Source organism: Tachypleus tridentatus, chromosome 12 (genome assembly GCF_004210375.1).
Source record: "Tachypleus tridentatus isolate NWPU-2018 chromosome 12, ASM421037v1, whole genome shotgun sequence".
Classification (NCBI taxonomy): Eukaryota; Metazoa; Arthropoda; class Merostomata; order Xiphosura; family Limulidae; genus Tachypleus; species Tachypleus tridentatus.
In genome coordinates this window covers 32,243,599-32,262,455 of record NC_134836.1, presented here as the reverse complement: position 1 = coordinate 32,262,455, position 18,857 = coordinate 32,243,599, and the positions used below count along the sequence as shown (strand labels likewise).

The 18,857-nt window shown below is 33.4% G+C and overlaps 1 protein-coding gene across 6 annotated transcripts in view; it reads right to left on the bottom strand.

Moving 5' to 3' along the window:
• Positions 1-18,857, bottom strand: part of Vps15 (vacuolar protein sorting 15) — a 199,496-nt gene that overhangs the window by 62,865 nt on the left and 117,774 nt on the right. For all 6 annotated transcript variants that reach the window (XM_076473726.1, XM_076473729.1, XM_076473730.1 and 3 more), the window contains 5 exons: positions 18,595-18,732; positions 9,087-9,263; positions 8,371-8,427; positions 6,972-7,015; positions 1,831-1,977 (listed from right to left, as the gene is read on the bottom strand). In XM_076473726.1, the coding sequence (XP_076329841.1) occupies positions 1,831-1,977; positions 6,972-7,015; positions 8,371-8,427; positions 9,087-9,263; positions 18,595-18,732 (563 nt within the window). The remainder of the gene's footprint in view (positions 1-1,830; positions 1,978-6,971; positions 7,016-8,370; positions 8,428-9,086; positions 9,264-18,594; positions 18,733-18,857) is intronic.

The window sequence follows — 18,857 nt, the reverse complement described above, 5'->3', positions numbered from 1 at the left end:
TATCATACTGAACATGACTGGATGCATAGTTTTGACTATACCTATGTGTCCACGAAAGTTTGAATGAATTTGCTTTATTTACCATGGATGCAGGACATAAATTTTACATCTTATCACACTGTTTATTCAAATGCAGACAATGCTAACAAGGATTCTTAAAAATTAATTATAGCTAGCACAAGAGCTTACAAGATCAGAAAAGCAATTACTAGAAATCACACAGGACTGATGACATCTGTAATTACAGCCATGGATTGTTAACAGATTATGGTTAATCACAAGATACTAAACTCAGCTCATAATTCAATATACTTTAATCAATCATTACAAGTTTTTGTGTTTTTTTCACTGACATTTCGAAGATTAAATACTTCTCGTTGTTTTGATATACAGTATAGGCTTTATCAATTTTCAAGTTTAATTTTATTCTTTTATACAATTATTTTACATTTAATCAAAAGTTTTTTAAAATAACTTTGAGACGACAGTCTGAAACTTCTAATTACAAATTTGCTACAATACTCAAAATAAGCAGTCATTTCTTTCATCAACTTTTATGCCTTTTTTTAAAAAAATTTCTAACTTACACTAAACATCAGTTAACCATGTTGGTGTACTATCAGGACTTGCATTGCAAAATAAACCTACTCCAGACACCAACTTAAAAGTAAATATCAAAATAAGTAACCACACTTATAAATAATATTCAAGCACAGTTCTTAATTTTACAAAGTACCATAAAAAAGTATATCATATATTCTGGGGACATAAGGAGACAGAAAAAAAGTGATATAACTAAATTATGTACCCTGTAAATGACTTTCTATACAAAAAAAATGTCCCATTCTCTCAAGGCCAATGTTATGTAGCCTATTGCACTTCTGACTAAGTCATGTTTTATTTAAGTATGTTTATACACCATCATGCCATAAGATAAAAAGCATCCAACTATAAAACATGTTCGTTAATCTATATAAGTAATAGTAACTGTATGGGTTTCTAACATATTAAAACACTTTCTGATGGTCAATCACTTAAACTCTGTGAACATATACAAGTAGTTAACATAATTATAAAACGTATGTTGAGAGTGCTTTAACAACCAGGCTTAAAGAGCTACTCAGTTAACACTTTATCATAGGCAACTACAGTACTGATGGTTCACACATTAGCAAAGATTTACTCCTTGTAAATGGCTATTATTACCAATGAGTAAAAAAATTACCAACTACCCAGTATGTTCAAAGGATCTACATATTCATTTAATTTGTGCCCCATGAAGCAGTGCTCTTGATTTTTTTGTCAGTATTATATTTTGATTGGGTTATGTTAGAAACATAATTCCTAGATAAGTTTAGTTTATCTATCATTCAAGAGACTGCTAGGAAATATTTGCATTTCAGATTTTCTTTCACTGTTTCATTATTTCTTAAGACTATTTCAAACAGGTACACACACACAGTTTTATTAACTGTTATAATATTCTCCTCTGTAAATAAAAATTAACTGAATGAATTGATGTGAATGTGCTTTTTCTTCATCTGTTCAATATATTGCATTTCAACATCAAGCATCCTTAGGCTACAAACATGTATATAAGAATAAAATGTGTTACAATACCAGGATTATTATTTATTTCCTAAGAGTAACATATACTTTACAAGTATCCCATCACACCATTGCAACTGTGGTAAATCTTTATTACTTAAAAAAATTATACTGTTTTAATATTCTCTCTTGAATGTAAGAAAAACTATTTATAATATTTATGTTTCTTTATCAAAAAATATGAAATTTCTTTTTTTATACAGCTGAAAGGTTACATCTCACCTATTTTGTGACAACTGTTGGACATCAACACCAGGTTCTAAAACTCCCAGGTCCACAGAATGACAATTATAAGCAATGTTATTATAAGCTGTAAGGTCAATCACTCCATCCTTTTCCTTTGGTAAAGACATTCTTGAATCCACAAGACTATAAAAATAAAATAAAATAAGGAACTTACTTCCCCTCATATAAAAAACTGCTCTTGTTCAGTGCTGCCATCTATAAAAACAATTATACATGCCACAAGCTTTTTATCTCCCCTCAGTTTGAATTCACTAATTCCAATGCATCTCTCATGCAAATTATCATGTGAAAACCCTTCATCAATGACAATGCAGCATACTCTCTTGATGCATATGATTCTCTCTGTTCAAATCTACCAAACTATCACTCAAGGTTTGCAGAAAATGTAAGAACAAGTTTTCAGTGGAGAGAAGGGTGGATAGTGTAAGTGGGGTTAAGTAGCCATCCTTGAACCAACCCAAGCAAAATAAAATTCTCAAAATATAATACATCAAGGGACAGCAGAAGAGAAAGAACCATAACAATCCCAATTACTTCCACCTTGACCCACAACACTAATGGAGTGTAACTAAGGAAGGAATACATACATGCATAACACAAGTGTGAGAACTTATGCTGATTGGTTCTACTCTAAATAAAAAAACCCAGCCAGTGGAAACCAGCATACACGTTGGTTCCCAACTGAAAAGGTGAACTGTAATTTTGATGTATCTTTCTGTTGGATTTTTTTATGTTTCATATTGGAGAATATCACCTAACTCTTAACCCAATGGTTTTACAATCATTTCTATATTGTGTTTGTAAGGAAAATTGTAAGGACTTTCTAACTCCACTAAAAGAAAAGGGGTCAAACATAGTGGAGAGTGTGGAAGAACAAAAGCACCAGAGACAGTGCAATAGGTGACAATAAAACTCTATTCTGAAAACCAGATCACAATGATTTATTCAATACAAGGCAGGGATGGACAGCTATCCCCTCCTGTTTTACCCATGTAGTCCATGGGAGCACAGTCCATGATGGGCAAATTTATGAAGCAATTCTATTGTGAGGTTAAACCTACAAGCAATTTGGTGGAACACCCCATCTCTGCAATATGCATTGCATGATCATGATCATGGTTAACAGTGTGTGATCCAGTAAGAAAAAGAGGGACATACCTTTGACTAAGAAGATGTACATATTAGAAAAGGTAAGATGTAAAGTCACAGTTTTATGAAAGAGCGAAGAAGGCAACAGGGGGATGACAATACGTCAGCAAGAAAGAAACAGCTATCCAAAGCAGAGAATGGGAGATGAACATATGAGATGTAGTGCCAGACCTTGACAGATGATGTATTTCCAACTAATGACAAGGTAGACAAGTAGAGAGAAAGGAAGGTGCATGGCATGAGTAAAGACACCAGGAAATGAAGATGAGAAGAAGGATACAAGGAGGAAAAGGCCAATCAAATCACAACTAGTAAGGGTGGAAGAAAAAAAATTACAGACAAATAAGGAGAGGAAATGTGTGAAAAAACAACAACAACTTAAATAGGCCTGGCACATTTTGCAGTAAAAGTTTAAAAGAAACTTCATGAGAAGATTGAGGAAAATTGACAAAATCTAGGTTATCTGAAAACAGGTTCTGCCATTACAGAAGGAAGATAAACAATATTGGTAGCAGGTAGGGTGGGCCTCAGGCCCTCTGAGAACCCTCACAAATAAAATTAATGGTAACAAGTATAAACTATGAAAACAGATGAAAATGAAATAATCAACACAGTGGAGATGCTAAGAAACAGTACAGTGAAATAAACACGATTGTGATCTTGTGATGAAGAATCTAAATATTAACAAACCCATAAAAGAAAATGGGTAAACTGAAAATAATAGACATGTATTAAGCTTAATCAAACAGAATATTTAACCTAATTATTGGTTAACATAAAAGTAGAACTACTGGTCAACTAAAAATAAACACCTTTAAAGCCCAAATGAACAGAACGTAACAAAGAATACCACTAAACTTAAGAAAAACTTAACCAAACAAGAAGTATGTACAATATTGGATAAGTTTGTGTGGATCCTAGCTCAAGAGTTCCACATAAACCAAGTAAATAGGATGAAAAAATACAGTGAAATTAATGATATATATAATAGTAAAATTAATTACAGGTAATCCTAAAATAACAAAGATCATGGTAAGCCAAAGCAAATATTATAGCAGAAAAATATGATTAAGATTAATGGTTAAAACAGTCTTGACTATAAGTATTAACAAATCTAATGAAACTTGTGTTATGGAACCCAAATAACAACAGATAATAACATTAACAATAAAAGTACACAAAAAGCATAACAGTATAATGTCATATTTTTACAAAGTTGGCAAACTGTTTTGCAAATATGAAGAATGTCAGCTCAAAGAGTGATCAATCTCCCCACAAAGTAAAGATGAAAGATCTTCCCTCAGAGTACCATGAACTAAAGCCTGAATAAATGAGCTAATACAACATATAACCTCTGAAGTGGTTATGGAAAATGCATTATGAATAACCAATCACAACTGTATTAGCAGAAACAATAAAATAATTTTCATAATGAAGTAGTAATAAGTTCTGCAACCAAGTAAAAATACATAATAATTCCACTTCAGAATAACTCAGCAAGTTACAAATATCACTACTGTATAAAGAGTAAAGTTGTTCAGGGAAATTAATACAAATACATAGAAAAATATTAAAATATTTTAAGAGAGCACAAACTAAATATTATAACAAGAATACTAGCAAATGAAAAGTGGTAGTTCAGTAGAATTGAATAGAGGGAATCATGTGTGTCAAGAGAATATGTCGCATCTTATTGGTAGAGAATTGTCACATGATAATTTGGAAATTATAATTAAGGGGAGATACAAGGACTTGTGGCATGTGTAAAAACATTTCTTGCACGTAAAGGGCAGCACTGAACGAGAATAGCTATTTATGTGTAAAAGAGGTAATGCACCATGTCAGAGGTATCATAGTCACCTTCACTAGAACTACTGGAAATTACAATAAAATGTACAAGTTACATCTTTGACCAAATAATATAATACTGAGTCAAAAATTCTATTTTAAATTTATGATGTAGAAAAGTATATAATAATTATAATACTTTATATATTTGCATAATAAGCATAGTACAAATAAACAATAGCTCACACTTTGACAATAAATATGTAGTTGCTAAGTTTTTGATTTCAAGAGAAGCTCACCAATATTTCATTCTAGTTAATTCTGGATTGAGGTTTTTAATGGCTAAAGATTATAATATAAATTAGGTTCTTCAAATTATATATGATATTACTAAATTTTATAGTCTTGGAAAAGACCTAACTAATTCTAAGTAGTTACTTATTCAAGATAAAAAAAAAAAATTATAAATGAACAATCACACATAAAAATAACACCAACTAGTTTACATGTTGGTTATTCTTTACTGATCACCAAAAATATATAAAGAAAATTGTCCAACAAAAACTATCATATCAAGTATTGGGTGTTATATCTATAAATTAGTCAAACTGTTGAGAAATGGTTTAATGAAATTTATATGTCAGGCATATACCCTGAAAAAAAAGTTGTACATTTGTTAGTAACATAACAAGTTTGATTTATATCATAATATACTAATTAGTAGTTTTGACAAATATACCATTGGATGAGACCACTGATTCATGCAATATTTATAATAATGAGGTAGTTTGAGGTTATACACAGATAAGTATTTTGTAAATTGTGAGAAACAGCAGAAAAAGAATCACATTTTCTTGTTTAATGGAAAAGAACATGATCAAATAGATACAGTTAGTATGATATTCTGTTTGATCCTTATATTAAAAGTCAGTATGTATATCTTAATGAAATTTGTCAGTCTTTCAGTAAACACACTACATTAAAAGTTAGTAATTTCAAATCTATATATACTCTGAATGAGTACAAAGAGGTCACATGTTTTGTCAAACAGGCTGAGCCTATATTGAGAGTTAATAAAAACAAACAAGAATTGATACTGTAGTTATTTTATTATGAACAAAAAAAATTAGAACTATAGTCTTATCTTGATAAAAGCATACAAGAGATGATACTAGACTTATCTCAGTACAAACAAGCAAGAAGTGGTATTGTAATTTATCTTATTACTAATATACACTAAGAACTGATACTATAGTTCCAGTATAAACAAGTATTATACTGATACAAACAAACAAACAAAAACAGATCTAGTTTTACCTTAGTACAAACAAACAATATCTAATGCTAGTCTTCATACAAAATATAATTGATTAGTCTTATCATTGTACAAACAAACAAGATCTAACACTAGTCTTTGTATAAAAAAAAATAATTGACTAGTCTTATCATAACATGCACACACAAAGAAATAGCACTTCAGTCTTATCTTGGTAAAAACACACAAAACCTGATACTAGTATTATCTCAGTACAAACATGCAAGAAGTGATACTGTAACTGATCTTAGTATGAATAAATAAAGATCTAATACTACACACTTGGTACAAATAAAAACTGACTAGTTTTATCTTAGTACAAGCACAAAGAGCTGATATTATAATCTTGTCTTAATATAAACAACTTCTAATACTATAATCTTACTTAAGTACAAACAAACAGGAATTGATACTATAGTCTGATCTTAATTCATTAAACCTGCTCAGACCAGCAAATGTTTGGCCGAAAATCCAAATTACCTGTTGGACACAGTGACAGCATCTGAAAACATTTACATCCCTTTGGCTGAAAACTAATTGAAACCATATCATTAATCACAAGATTAGTAAAACTGAAATTTTACAAGGTATGGCAATAACTGTTAGGAAATCATGATAATAATTTTGGCAGAATCTACAAAGAATTACAGGTTTAAAAAGTTAATACACAAAAAAGAACTAATACTATAGTCTTATTCTAGTACAATAAAAAATAACGATACTAGTCTTATTTTAATGTAAACAAGAGGTGATACTATAATCTTAGTACAAAAAAAATGATACTAGTCATATTTTCGTACAAACAAACAAGAACCAATCTAGTCTTAACACAAGGAAACAAAAGCTAATGCTACAATAATCTTACCTGCTTTTAGCTTTGTGGATCTTTAGCAAATGGTCTTTCATACTCTAAAGAATTAAAGCAAAAAATATCCAACTTTTATTCTGTTCATAACAAAAACACCATGAAAAGATGAAAAACAACAAATTAAAAATACTTGTTTCAGCAAACTGCTTTCAATTACTCTAGCATCACCCAGTTTGTCATCTAAGAACTAGATCTAGTTAGCATGATAAAGCCTTGTACTGAGTTTTTTTTTATGTAGCAAAGCAACATTGGACTATCTATTATGTCTACTGTGAAAAACTGAACACAGTGGTGTAGTTATCTTTGAAAAAAAATTGTCCACAAATCATCTGAAGCACAATTTAAAAGCTATAATGTTCCAGATTTTTCATACAACTATTAAGCTAGAGCCAATCTTTCAATCTTCACTAGAAAAGAGGACTTTTACCTTCCCTCAACAGAAACTAAGAAACTCCACTAAGATGGGCAATTAACACTCATTTTGTTGATTTAAATTTGAAACAATGGAATATCATTTTCAAGTTTTTGACAGAGATATGAAAGTGAAACATGAATTAGAAACAAAAAGTCATCCACACAGATAAAATTTGTGACTTCACATTACAAGCTCCACAACCATCTTAAAAGTGGAAGATGCATCAGACAGTCAAATGATATAATGTAGATTTCACACAACTCTTCTTAAGAGCTAAAAAATTAAGGCCTAAGTTTTACATATAATTTGATCTTTCCATAACCACAAACTACTTTGTCCTCCCTCCTTTCCCTTGAAAAATTTCTGCAGACACCCATAAACACAAGTTGAATTAACTAAAAAAAATGTTGAAAATGTTTTGCTACTATTTTTTCTTTTAAGTAGTGTGACATTTACTATTTGGTGAATCTTTAACATCAAGAAGACTGTGCAATTGTCATTTTGTTTGTTTTGTGATAGAATAAAAACATTACAACAATCCATCATTTAACATGTGTATTTATTGTGATTATTAAGATGTGGAATTCTTGTCTGATATAATTTCATGTCAGTTTCCATGAAAGTGATATCTTGTGGATAGTTCATAACAAAACTTACTCAAACAAATAACACAGTGAAAATGGTCTCTGAGCAATGAAGTAATTACTTTGCTTCAATTAAACTGTAATTGGTATTTTGAAACTACAGTAGATGTAACCTTGTCCTGTTGAAAAACATAAACAACACATAAACACCATTCATTTATGTTTGTTTTAATAGTAAATATATTTATTATGCTTTTTGATTGAAGCTTTTGTGTTTTATATATATAGTGCGGCTGATGAAGTATTAATTCTTATGAATGCCAACAGAGAAACATTTGAAAGGTTTAAAGACTACAAAACATTCTTGAAAATTAGAATTATCAGATTCAATAATTACCAATATTTTATCTTCAATGACTTCAGTAAGTCCATCTGACTGTAAACGTCGATAAACCTAAGATATAATAGTTACAACAGAAAATTAATTCTATGCAAAAACCTATTTATTTCACAACCATATTGCTTTAACATGTATTTTTAATATTTTAATATAGGTGTGTAATTGCTAAAGTTAGCATGTCATTACATAATGATGACAGAAGATCTAGAAATTTCATGAAGGTTAAGGCCTCTGTATGAATTTTGAAGCTTCCTAGTATAACACAAAATTACTTATTGAGTTAATTAATGACTTATTCAGTTCAGTGGCAGATAATGATTTAAACAGTAAGAGTCTGTGCATCTTTGACTTGCTTAGTAAGTTACTTGGTCAGCATGAATGTTATAGACAGATTAATGATGAAATTCTTCAAGTAAGATTAAAGTTAGGCTTAAATACCACTAGTTTTGGAATTTCTGTTTAAATCCTGTTTATGAAGTTAGATTTACTGATCATCAAAACTTGTAGAAAATGTTATTAAAGAAATCTATTAATTCATTACTGTTACATGAACTGCACTCTTCACTATTGTTATTAAACAGCTCAAAAGAAACCACCCAATGATAAAAGACGTTACAATAATATCAGATTTGAACTCCAGAAAGATACGTAGTTTTCATATCTTTTTATTTATTGACTAAAAATTATCTGCAAATAGAATGTCAGAAGCTCACTGATTTTAATCCTTCATCCATATCTCCATATGCAAGTTGATGGCCACTGCGTATTATAGATCGAAGAACCTGTCTGTCTCTCAAACTTTCCAGTAACATGGGAAGATTGGGAAGCTTCACAAGGTAGTCAAACATGACTCGTGATAATGGAGTTTTCACAGCATCTAATAATACAACCTGATAATGCAAAACAGATAGAAATCATGAATGAAAATATTAGTTCTTTTAAACCAGCCATCTGAAAAACAACACAACAACATATAATTAGTACAACAAGAGTATTTTAGCTGTATTACTGTTAAACAATATCATACAAAAAACAAACTGTATTTAACATTTAAAAAATAACATTATTAAAAACTGAATAATAAAAATTGGAAAAACAAAAATACACTACAAAAAATAAGTAATATAGTTAAAATAACAGGACTGTCACCAGAAGAGTACTTAAAATTATACTGCATGCCAAGATACTAGGAACTAGTGATCATGAATTATGACAGTTATTCATGATAGGGTTTGCTGAAGATGGTTGGTTGATTTAGTGTTTTATGGCATAAAGCAGCTAGGTTATTTGCACCAAACGTCCAGTAAAAAAGTAAAAATAAAAAAATGTAGTAAAATTCATAAAAGGAAATTAATGTAAAACAAAACAGCATTGAAAAACAGAAAAAGCATAAAACCAATGTTGACACCTAGCCTACAATGTTAAGAGAGAAATCAGAGTAAAAGAAGTTGTAAAGGACTTTCTGTAGCATAATGGTAATGATCATAACCCACCAGGAAGATTAACATGTAAGTACAAGAACCACCGTCAGTCACCTGAAGTTTACCTTTCCAGTCCTGGTTCCGGGTTATGTGTCATTATGGTCAGTATCAAAAAGTAAAGTAATAAAAGTGTTAAAAGACATGCAGCAAAATTGTAATAATAACTCGCCAGGATGACTAACGGGTAGTTCAAATGGATAGTTCAAACAGCAACGTTAGTCACCTGAAGTTGGCCTTTCCAGTCCTGGTGTCGATTTATTTAACGTCACAGCCATTTTCCAATTTTAAATCAAACTAGAGAGATTGAGACTCTTAAAAGGGAACCACAATTAAAAAGGTGTAATGAATACACATCAAACACTTAAATGACATTAAAAAGATTAATGTCCATTAAAAAACTAAAAACTTTATCAAGGTGGACAGTGTCACTGTCACCAATAACACTGTCTAATGTTATGAACAAACCTTGGGACAGAACATGTTTAAAATAGTGCATTGTTGAGAGTCGTAACAATGGCAAGAAAGTAAAATGTGGCTTACAGTGATTTGAGTGTAACACAAACTACACACTGGTGCAAGTGTTCCAGATAAAAGAAAACATTGAGTTATAAAACTGTGACCAATGAGTAGTCTAGTTAAGACAACTTCCTCCTTTCGAACTTTACGAAAGCTAGACGGCCAAAGCCCAATAAAGGGTTTTATTTGAAAAAGCTTATTGTTGCGTTGCTCACTCCAAGTGGACTGCCAGCTAGCACGGAGCCTTGAATACAGGACCATAGTCCATGCACGGAATAGGCACAGCAGTGATAGTGCTAGAGCAGATAGATTTAGCTGTCGTGTCTGCAAGCTCATTCCCTCAAATACTAACATGACCTGGTATCCAGAAAAACTGGATAGAAGTAGTAGTTAATGAGAAATGGGCCAGTCGGTTTTGAATATCAGCGAGAACAGGGTGTGAGCCAAAGTGTGGCGATTCCAGGGCCAGTAGAGAACTAAGCGAGTCAGTATAAATAGTGCAGTTGGAGTACTGATTAGCTTCAATATGATCCAGGGCAAGAGAAATGGCACACAGTTCAGCAGTGAACACAGAAGCTGTAGAGGGGATTTTGCACACAACCACTGAACTGCAACAAACCATGGCAGAGCCCACACAGTTACCTGATTTGGAACCATTCATACAAATTTGAATGGAAAGATTGTTTGAAAGATGTTCAGTGAATAAAAGACGGTACTTCCAATCGGGAGTATCTGCCTTTCTCAGATGATTTAAAGAAAGATCACATTTGGGGACTGTAATAAGCCATGGTGGGATGGGCTGATCAGTGGATTCTGCAATGTTATCCAAGGACAGACCCAATTTATCCAATTCCGCCTGGACGCGAAGGCCAAAAAGGAGCAATGGCAGATTGTCTGTTCTGAAAAAGTATGGCCAACCGAGGAAGGAAAACACATCCCCAGATGGGATGATTTGGTAAGGAACGAAGTTTAGAAGAATATAGTAAAGACAGTTGCAAACGGCAAAGGTGCAGAGAAGGTTCATGAGATTCAACATACAAGCTCTGAACTGGGGAGGAGCGGAAAGCCCCAGTGCAGAGTCATAGTCCTTGATAATGAATGGGGTCCAGCATCTTTAAGGCCAAGGGTGTGGCAGACCCGTAGACCATTCATCCATAGTCAAGTTTCGATCGAATAAGAGCACGATATATCTTTAACATAGGACATCGATCTGTTCCCCAACTGATGGTAGAGAGGACACGGAGGATGTTCAGTGCTCTTTTGCATTTGACCCGTAGCTGCTTTAAGTGTGGTATAAAGGTCAGCTTATGGTCAAAGATAAGCCCCAAGAATTTGGTCTCAGGGACCACTGGCAGAGAAACTTCATCGATACCGAGTTCAGGATCAGGGTGAATACCCCATTAGTGGCAAAAGTGCATGCAAATGGTTTAAGAGAGAGAGAAATTAAAGGTGTTCACCGTGATCCACTTCAGTGCACGATTGAGGGCAGTTTGTAGTTGCCGCTCAATATATCTCATGTTCGACCACTGACACAAGATGTGAAAGTAGTCAACATAGAGCCCGTTTGCAACAGTGAGAGACAGTTGTTCTGTGATGGCATTAATCTTTATATTGAAGAGTATGACACTCAAAACATAGCCCTGAGGGACCCCAAGTTCCTGTAGAAAAGAACGGGAAAGTGTCAAACCAACACAAACTTGGAATCTCCTGTCCATTAAAAAATTTTTAATGAACATGGGTAAATGGCCATGTAACCCATATGTATGGAGGTCTCACAAAATGCCATACCTCCATGTTTTGTCACAAGCCTTATCAATGTCAAAGAATATTGATACAAGATGTTGTCATTTGAGAAAGGCTTCTCTGATTGATGTTTCAAGTCGAATTAGGTAGTCCATGGTAGAGTGCTGTCGTCGGAACCCACACTGGGTGGGCGAGAGCAGGTTGTTTGATTCGAGGAACCGAACAAGATGAGCATTAACCATCCTCTCTAAGGTGTTACAGAGACAGCTCGTCAAAGCAATTGGATGGTAGTTTGAAGAAATTGGGCTTGGGATCTTTCCCAGGCTTAGAGAAAGGTAAAGATAATCGCCTGGCACCAGACAGTAGGAAAAACATTCTCCTGCCAGATCCGGTTAAAAACAATTACAAGAATATCAAGAGAAGCAGGAGAGAGATAGTGCAGCATGTCATAGTGTATATCAACAGGTCCAACAGATGTACTGCCAGACCAATAAAGGGCCATTTTCGGTTCCACCAGTGTAAAGGGACAATTATAGTCAAAGAAACAGTCAGTTTGAAAGGAAAGAGGTGAATGCTCTGCCCGAACCTTGATGGCTAAGAAGGTGGAGGAACAAGCAGAAGTGCTAGATACCTGGCAAAAGCTTTCACCTAGAGTATCGGTGATGCTCCAGACATCACCTACCTTTTGGCCATCAGAGAATAAGATCGAGAGGGGGACAGAATTGTAGTGCCCACTGACCTTTTGAACCCTGTCCCATATGACCTTGGAACTGGTGGTAGAAGTTATGCTAGTTGTGAACTTAATCCAAGATTCTTTCTGGCTTTGATGTCTTACCCACCTAGCATGTGTACGGGCCTGTTGGAAAGTGATGTGGTTTGAAAGTGTGGGATATTTATGGAAAGTAACCCAGGCCCATTTTTGAGTCTTCTGTGCCATGTGGCAGACAGGATTCCACCACGGACGTGGATATCGTGAAAAACGTGTTGAGGTTTTAGGAATACAATGAGCAGCTGCTTGTATAATAAAGTCAGTTACCGCTGCCACATAGTTGTCTATTGATGGCTGACTGATGATGGCAGGAACAAGTTCTGCGAGAGCAGTGAAAGTGGACCAATCTGCCTGATCCAGCTTCCACTGAGGCACGTGGGTAGGGTGGCATCAACTACGGCCAGTTTCTCCCAAAAGTATAAGAAAATGATCACTGCCTAGTGGATCATTGTCAACCCTCTATAAAAAATGGGAAGATAATGAAGGGAAGCAAACTGGGAGATCAATAGCGGTAAAGGACTGACTAGGTGCATGAAAATAAATGGAAGAACCAATATTGAAAGAAGAAAGGTTGTGATCAGAGAGCATATGCTCTACTGAGCGACCTCTCCTATCAATAACAGCACTTCCCCAGAGGGGATGATGTCCATTAAAGTCCCCCAGGATTAGAAAGGGAGACAGGCAACTGTTAAATGAGAGCATCAAGGTCTGATTGATCATATGTCTCTCCAGGGAACAGGTAAAGAGAAAAAACAGTGATGGCATACCATCACCAAGGTAACACAGATGGCTATGGCCTCCAAGGGTGTCTTGAGTGACAAAGACAGGGTGGGCACATGCTGATCAACCAACAGTGCCACCCCTCCATCTACTCGTCCATCACACCGCCTGTCATTTCTGTACAGAGAAAACTGCCGAAAGGTGACTGTATCAGAAGGTTTCAGAAATGTTTCTTGTAAGGAATGACATACAGGATGGTAGGAAGCAATCAGTGTTTTGATGTCATCCAGATTAGAACGTAAACCTCGACAGTTCCATTGTATCAAGGTGGCCATTTTTAATGACATGTAGGCAAAGAGGCTGAAGAACCCTTCTGTTTACGACCACATCTTTTTTCCTTACTGTCCTTATTCGGAGGAGGTCAATCGACCTCCATGGATCCTGCCCAGGGTCGATTAGGCAGGATTTTGCTGTTGTAAGGGGATTCCAGTGACTGAGGATGCAAACGAATGATTGTTTTGCATATTAGGGTGGGAGAAAAAGATGTATCAGAAGAAATGCCTGTATTTGAAACCAAAGGATGTGGATCTTGGGGTTTGTTGGAATGTATGGGAGGAACAGAGATGGGTGTAGAGAATTGATTCATCAACTTTTTTAACCATGGAGGTCAAAAGGCTTTTCATTTGTTTTGAAAACGATTCTCTTGGAGGCACAGAGAGATCTGTCTGCACTGCCACTGTAGTTGTGGAATGAAGTGCAGCAGCATATGTCCGAGATGAAGTGGTAGACAGCAATTTCCAAGCCTCAGGATAACTAATGTTATGAGTCATTTTCAAATGCTGCACCTCTTTTTCCTCCAACCATTTAGGGCAAGAACAAAAGTAGGAAGGGTAAGAACCATTGCAGTTGACACAAAGTGGGTCCATGTAACACTCGTGGGCATCGTGGTCCTTGCCACCACATTGGGCACATGTTAGGGAACCATGACATAACGTCTTTGAGTGGCCAAACTTCTGATACTGGAAACATCGAAGAGGGTTTGGAATGTATGGCCGTACCTTGCAATTTAGATAACCTGCTGTGGGATGACTTGAAATGGGCTGTACATGCAAGAAACCCCTCAAACATCTTACAGCTGAAATAATTCTGCATTGAGGAGTGGGGCAAACTTTCGTCAGACCAATGTCAGAGACTGGTAGATGGCTACAAGAAGCATCTCACTGCAGTTATTTCAGCCAAAAAGGGTAACACTAGCTATTAGGGGGTTGGGTGTCCCAACTTTTTCCTCAGTTAGAATATGCATTTTTGTAGAATTACATTTACAGAAGATCTTGAAAAGCCTTTTCTTCAGTTTTAATTGTTTATATATATTCCTTTTATCTCTCAGTATTGTTAAAATTGAGATTAAATATCTATATATCCAAAAATGTTACAAAAATACACAGGTTTTCATAGGGTATCCTAACTTTTTCACATGACTGTATATAGCCAGTAAAAAAGCATATAATATATATAAATACAAAATGAAATGTCCAAACACAACTTGTAATTTTAACTGGAGATCACCTTAATCCAATTAACAACCTAACATAAATAATATATTGCAGATGAATGTGAAAAAACCTCATTTTGCTACTGTCTGATCAGTTATTCAATGATAAAAATAACATTCATTTCCTTTATCTGATTAGATATTAGTATAATGGTATATTTTGATTTTATGCATCAGTTAAAAGAGTACATTGATGTACACTTAGAAAAGTTACTCAATATATAGCCAAAAGGCATCCAGTTATGTTGTAGGATGGTATCTGCATGTCTAAAAGTATCACAAATTTAGATTAATCATGTGACTTAAGATCATTTGGGATTAGCAAATAATAAATATATGTGAAATATAGCTATACATGAATATCTATACCTAAACTACAATTAACTGCTTGAAATAAATGAAAATGTAACAATATATGGCCCATCATGTGAAAGGGATATGATACACAAGGCAGTGTATTATACATACAGTACATTACAGAAGTAACACCACAAGTACTTGGCATCAGGTATATATTAAAATACATGGACAAAGGTTTCTAACCCATGTATATTTAGAAGTATCATGTATTAGAGGTTGCATGGATTAAATCAGACATTCATGTGGTATATGACAAGATGTTTTAAGAACAAGCACTCGATGTTCTTATCACGTCATTTACTCAATCTCTTTTATAAGATATTTAACTTATTTGAATAATTTACTAAGTGGTATTTTTCATATAGCTATTATAAAATATGTACATTTATTACATATACATGTTTTACATTTATGGTATTAGTAATATATTTCACTTTAGTTACTTAAGTTTCAAACATTTATTCTAAGAGAAACAGTATTGTAAGTTGTAGTGAGCCTAAATTTCACCACAGATTTACAAACTGTGAAAATGTACATGTGTAATTTTCACATAAGAAACAATGTAAAATTTCAAACATGGTTAAAGAACTTAGAATCAAAGTGAGTCCTTAAGACTTCAGTCTGTTAAGTGGGTTCAGCTGTGACTTGTAAAAGAAATTAGAAAATATTTAAAACTGAAGTACGAAAACAAAATTCCAGTTTTGAAAATATTAGAAATGTGTTATTCCCTTTAAATTATACATTTTAAAAGAAATGAAGTTTACTTTTGCATGATAAATTAAGAGCAACAAGAAAAGTAAATTAATGTTTTTTTACTGACATTTCTTTAATGGGACTTGTTTGGAATGTTTATTTTAAGCACTGACTTTTTATTAAGCATTAGAACATTAAAAAAAAACCCAACAAGAACTTGACTTCTGTTGCACTGATTTTTGGTGTAAATAATCTGATCTACAAGTTATTTCAGAAAGAAATTAATTTCTTTTATATTCTCTTTTTGTATACACAAATATAAATAGGCCATAAATATTTAAGCCTGTAATTTACATAATCTTACAAAAAAAGGCAAGCCCTTAACTTCAGAAAGTTATACAGTAACTATCAATGATCTTATTTTGAAAAAAGATTATTACAAAGTACAGTGTATATTAGTCAAAAATTTTAATGATATCAAACACATTAGTTAACATATATAAAGCTAGTAAATGGTACCAATAGTAATAAATGTATGTTTACTGTGTAACACAACAAAAACAAACAGTATTATATCACAGAAGGTTTGCTTATGTTAATCTTCCTGTAATCAAAGGGAATGCAAAATTTAAGTATGTGTGGTAAGGTGGTCTTTTCATTGTAGCTTTGGATCACAACGTCTTGTTCTGACACTTCAATACATATGTACATATAAGTATTTAAAACAAAGTTTTATACTCATTGAATAACATTTAGGGGTTCTCAAGGCAATAGAAATTTTACCTTTACATTACCTGAATATTCTGAATAATCTAAATAATTCAAGAACATTCTAAACTATTTCAAAATGACCTAACATATAGTTATGGAATATTCTAACACATTCTAGAATACTTTAGGATATTTTGAAATATTCCACACTATTCAGAATGTTGAAGAAAAATCCACATATAAAAATGCATACCATAATTTTATTTCTCAAATACTTTTTATGACATGACAGTAGTTTCTGGAATATCTTTGAAGTTATATACAGACTTAAAATCATTTTGATGTATCATTCCACTCACAATGCACTAGCATATTATTGTAAATGGACACTGTAACAAGAATTAAGACTATTTTGGCTGATGGTTCAGAAGAAATTAAACAAACAGGAAGCAAACAACCTTCAAATTGACCAATAGTGTATGTATTTTACTGTCAACAAAAAACGTGACATAAGATAGTTCATGAAAGATCAAAGGTTGTGAACAAGAAGGCTGCAGGTTTTTGGAATGAGGCTCAAATTCTAATTCATCCATACCATAATCAACTGGACAAACATTTTGAAAAACAGACAAAGCTAAAGAAAAAATCAAAAAGGAAACCTGAAACACAGTGAGTTAATGAAAAAGAAAAGAGGTTTTTAATAATCTCAATGACTGTCTTGGATATCACTCATAGTGATGCTTCTTGATCAAGATCTCAGCAGACAAGTACTTTCTTCTTGCTCAGAGAGATAGAGCAGTATAAGCCAGGGAGATATTTCTTTAGAGGAATCAAGGACTTAGAAAGGAAGAGAAGCAAAAATGGACTCAAAATGGCATGTAAAGCAGGAACAAATGGCCTTAAATGAAACTTTCAGTTGCTTGGAATCATCCCACAGCAGTGATGATGAAGTGTGAATACAGTACCAATAACGTAACTGGAGAATAATCATCTCCAAAACCAAAAGAGAGGGCAAGAAGAATTATTATTACTTCTGGTTTAGCAGGAGCTATGTTCAGTATAAGTTCAGTAACAGAAAGGCAAGTTTCACCCTTACTGCTGCAGTTCACAGCTTTGGTCATGATGTGTAAGAGCAATGTTAAAAGCACTAAAGAAGGAAGACATGGCTGAACCTCTAAGGTACATGTAACAAACATGAAGCTTGAGGATAAACCAAATGAAGATTTTATCACAAAAACAAGACTTATTCAGGTGCCTCTAAATTCCATTTGAATTTTCGAATTAATCTCCCCATATCATGGAAACTCAGAGAGGACTACAGATAGACACTATAGACAATTCAACTATTGAATGTCATAAATGACAATGTTGAAGGAGTTGTTATTTTTATTTAGAAGTATGAAGCCATCACAGTAAAAAAGAACAGAAATAATTCCTTCAAACTGTGCAGGATAATAAAAGGCACATTCCTAACAGCAAAGAGGAAATAATAAGAAAGCAAGTTTGACTCACCACACTAAAACCATATAATTATGTATTGTACTATTGTACATACATTAAAGTAACAACATATCTTAAACAAATCATTTATAACACATAATAAATTCACTTTTATATCAAAATAAAAAATAAGTATTTACAGATACAAACACAAAAGCATTAGCAAGTACAATTACCTCTTGATCAACTTGTATAATTTGTTGCTGAAGAAATGGTTGAAGGAGTGGTGCCAATTTACAGTGAACATCAGCAAGATTAAGAGTTCTAGCTACAGCACAAACAAACCCAACAGTTCCTTGTCGGAGCCACAAGCTCTATAGGAATATTTTAAAATACATTATCAAACTAACAATCCATCAGGTTTTCTCAATGTTGATAAATAAGAAACTGATCTGTCTAATATAATGTCATGACTACATGTATTACACACAAAAAAATA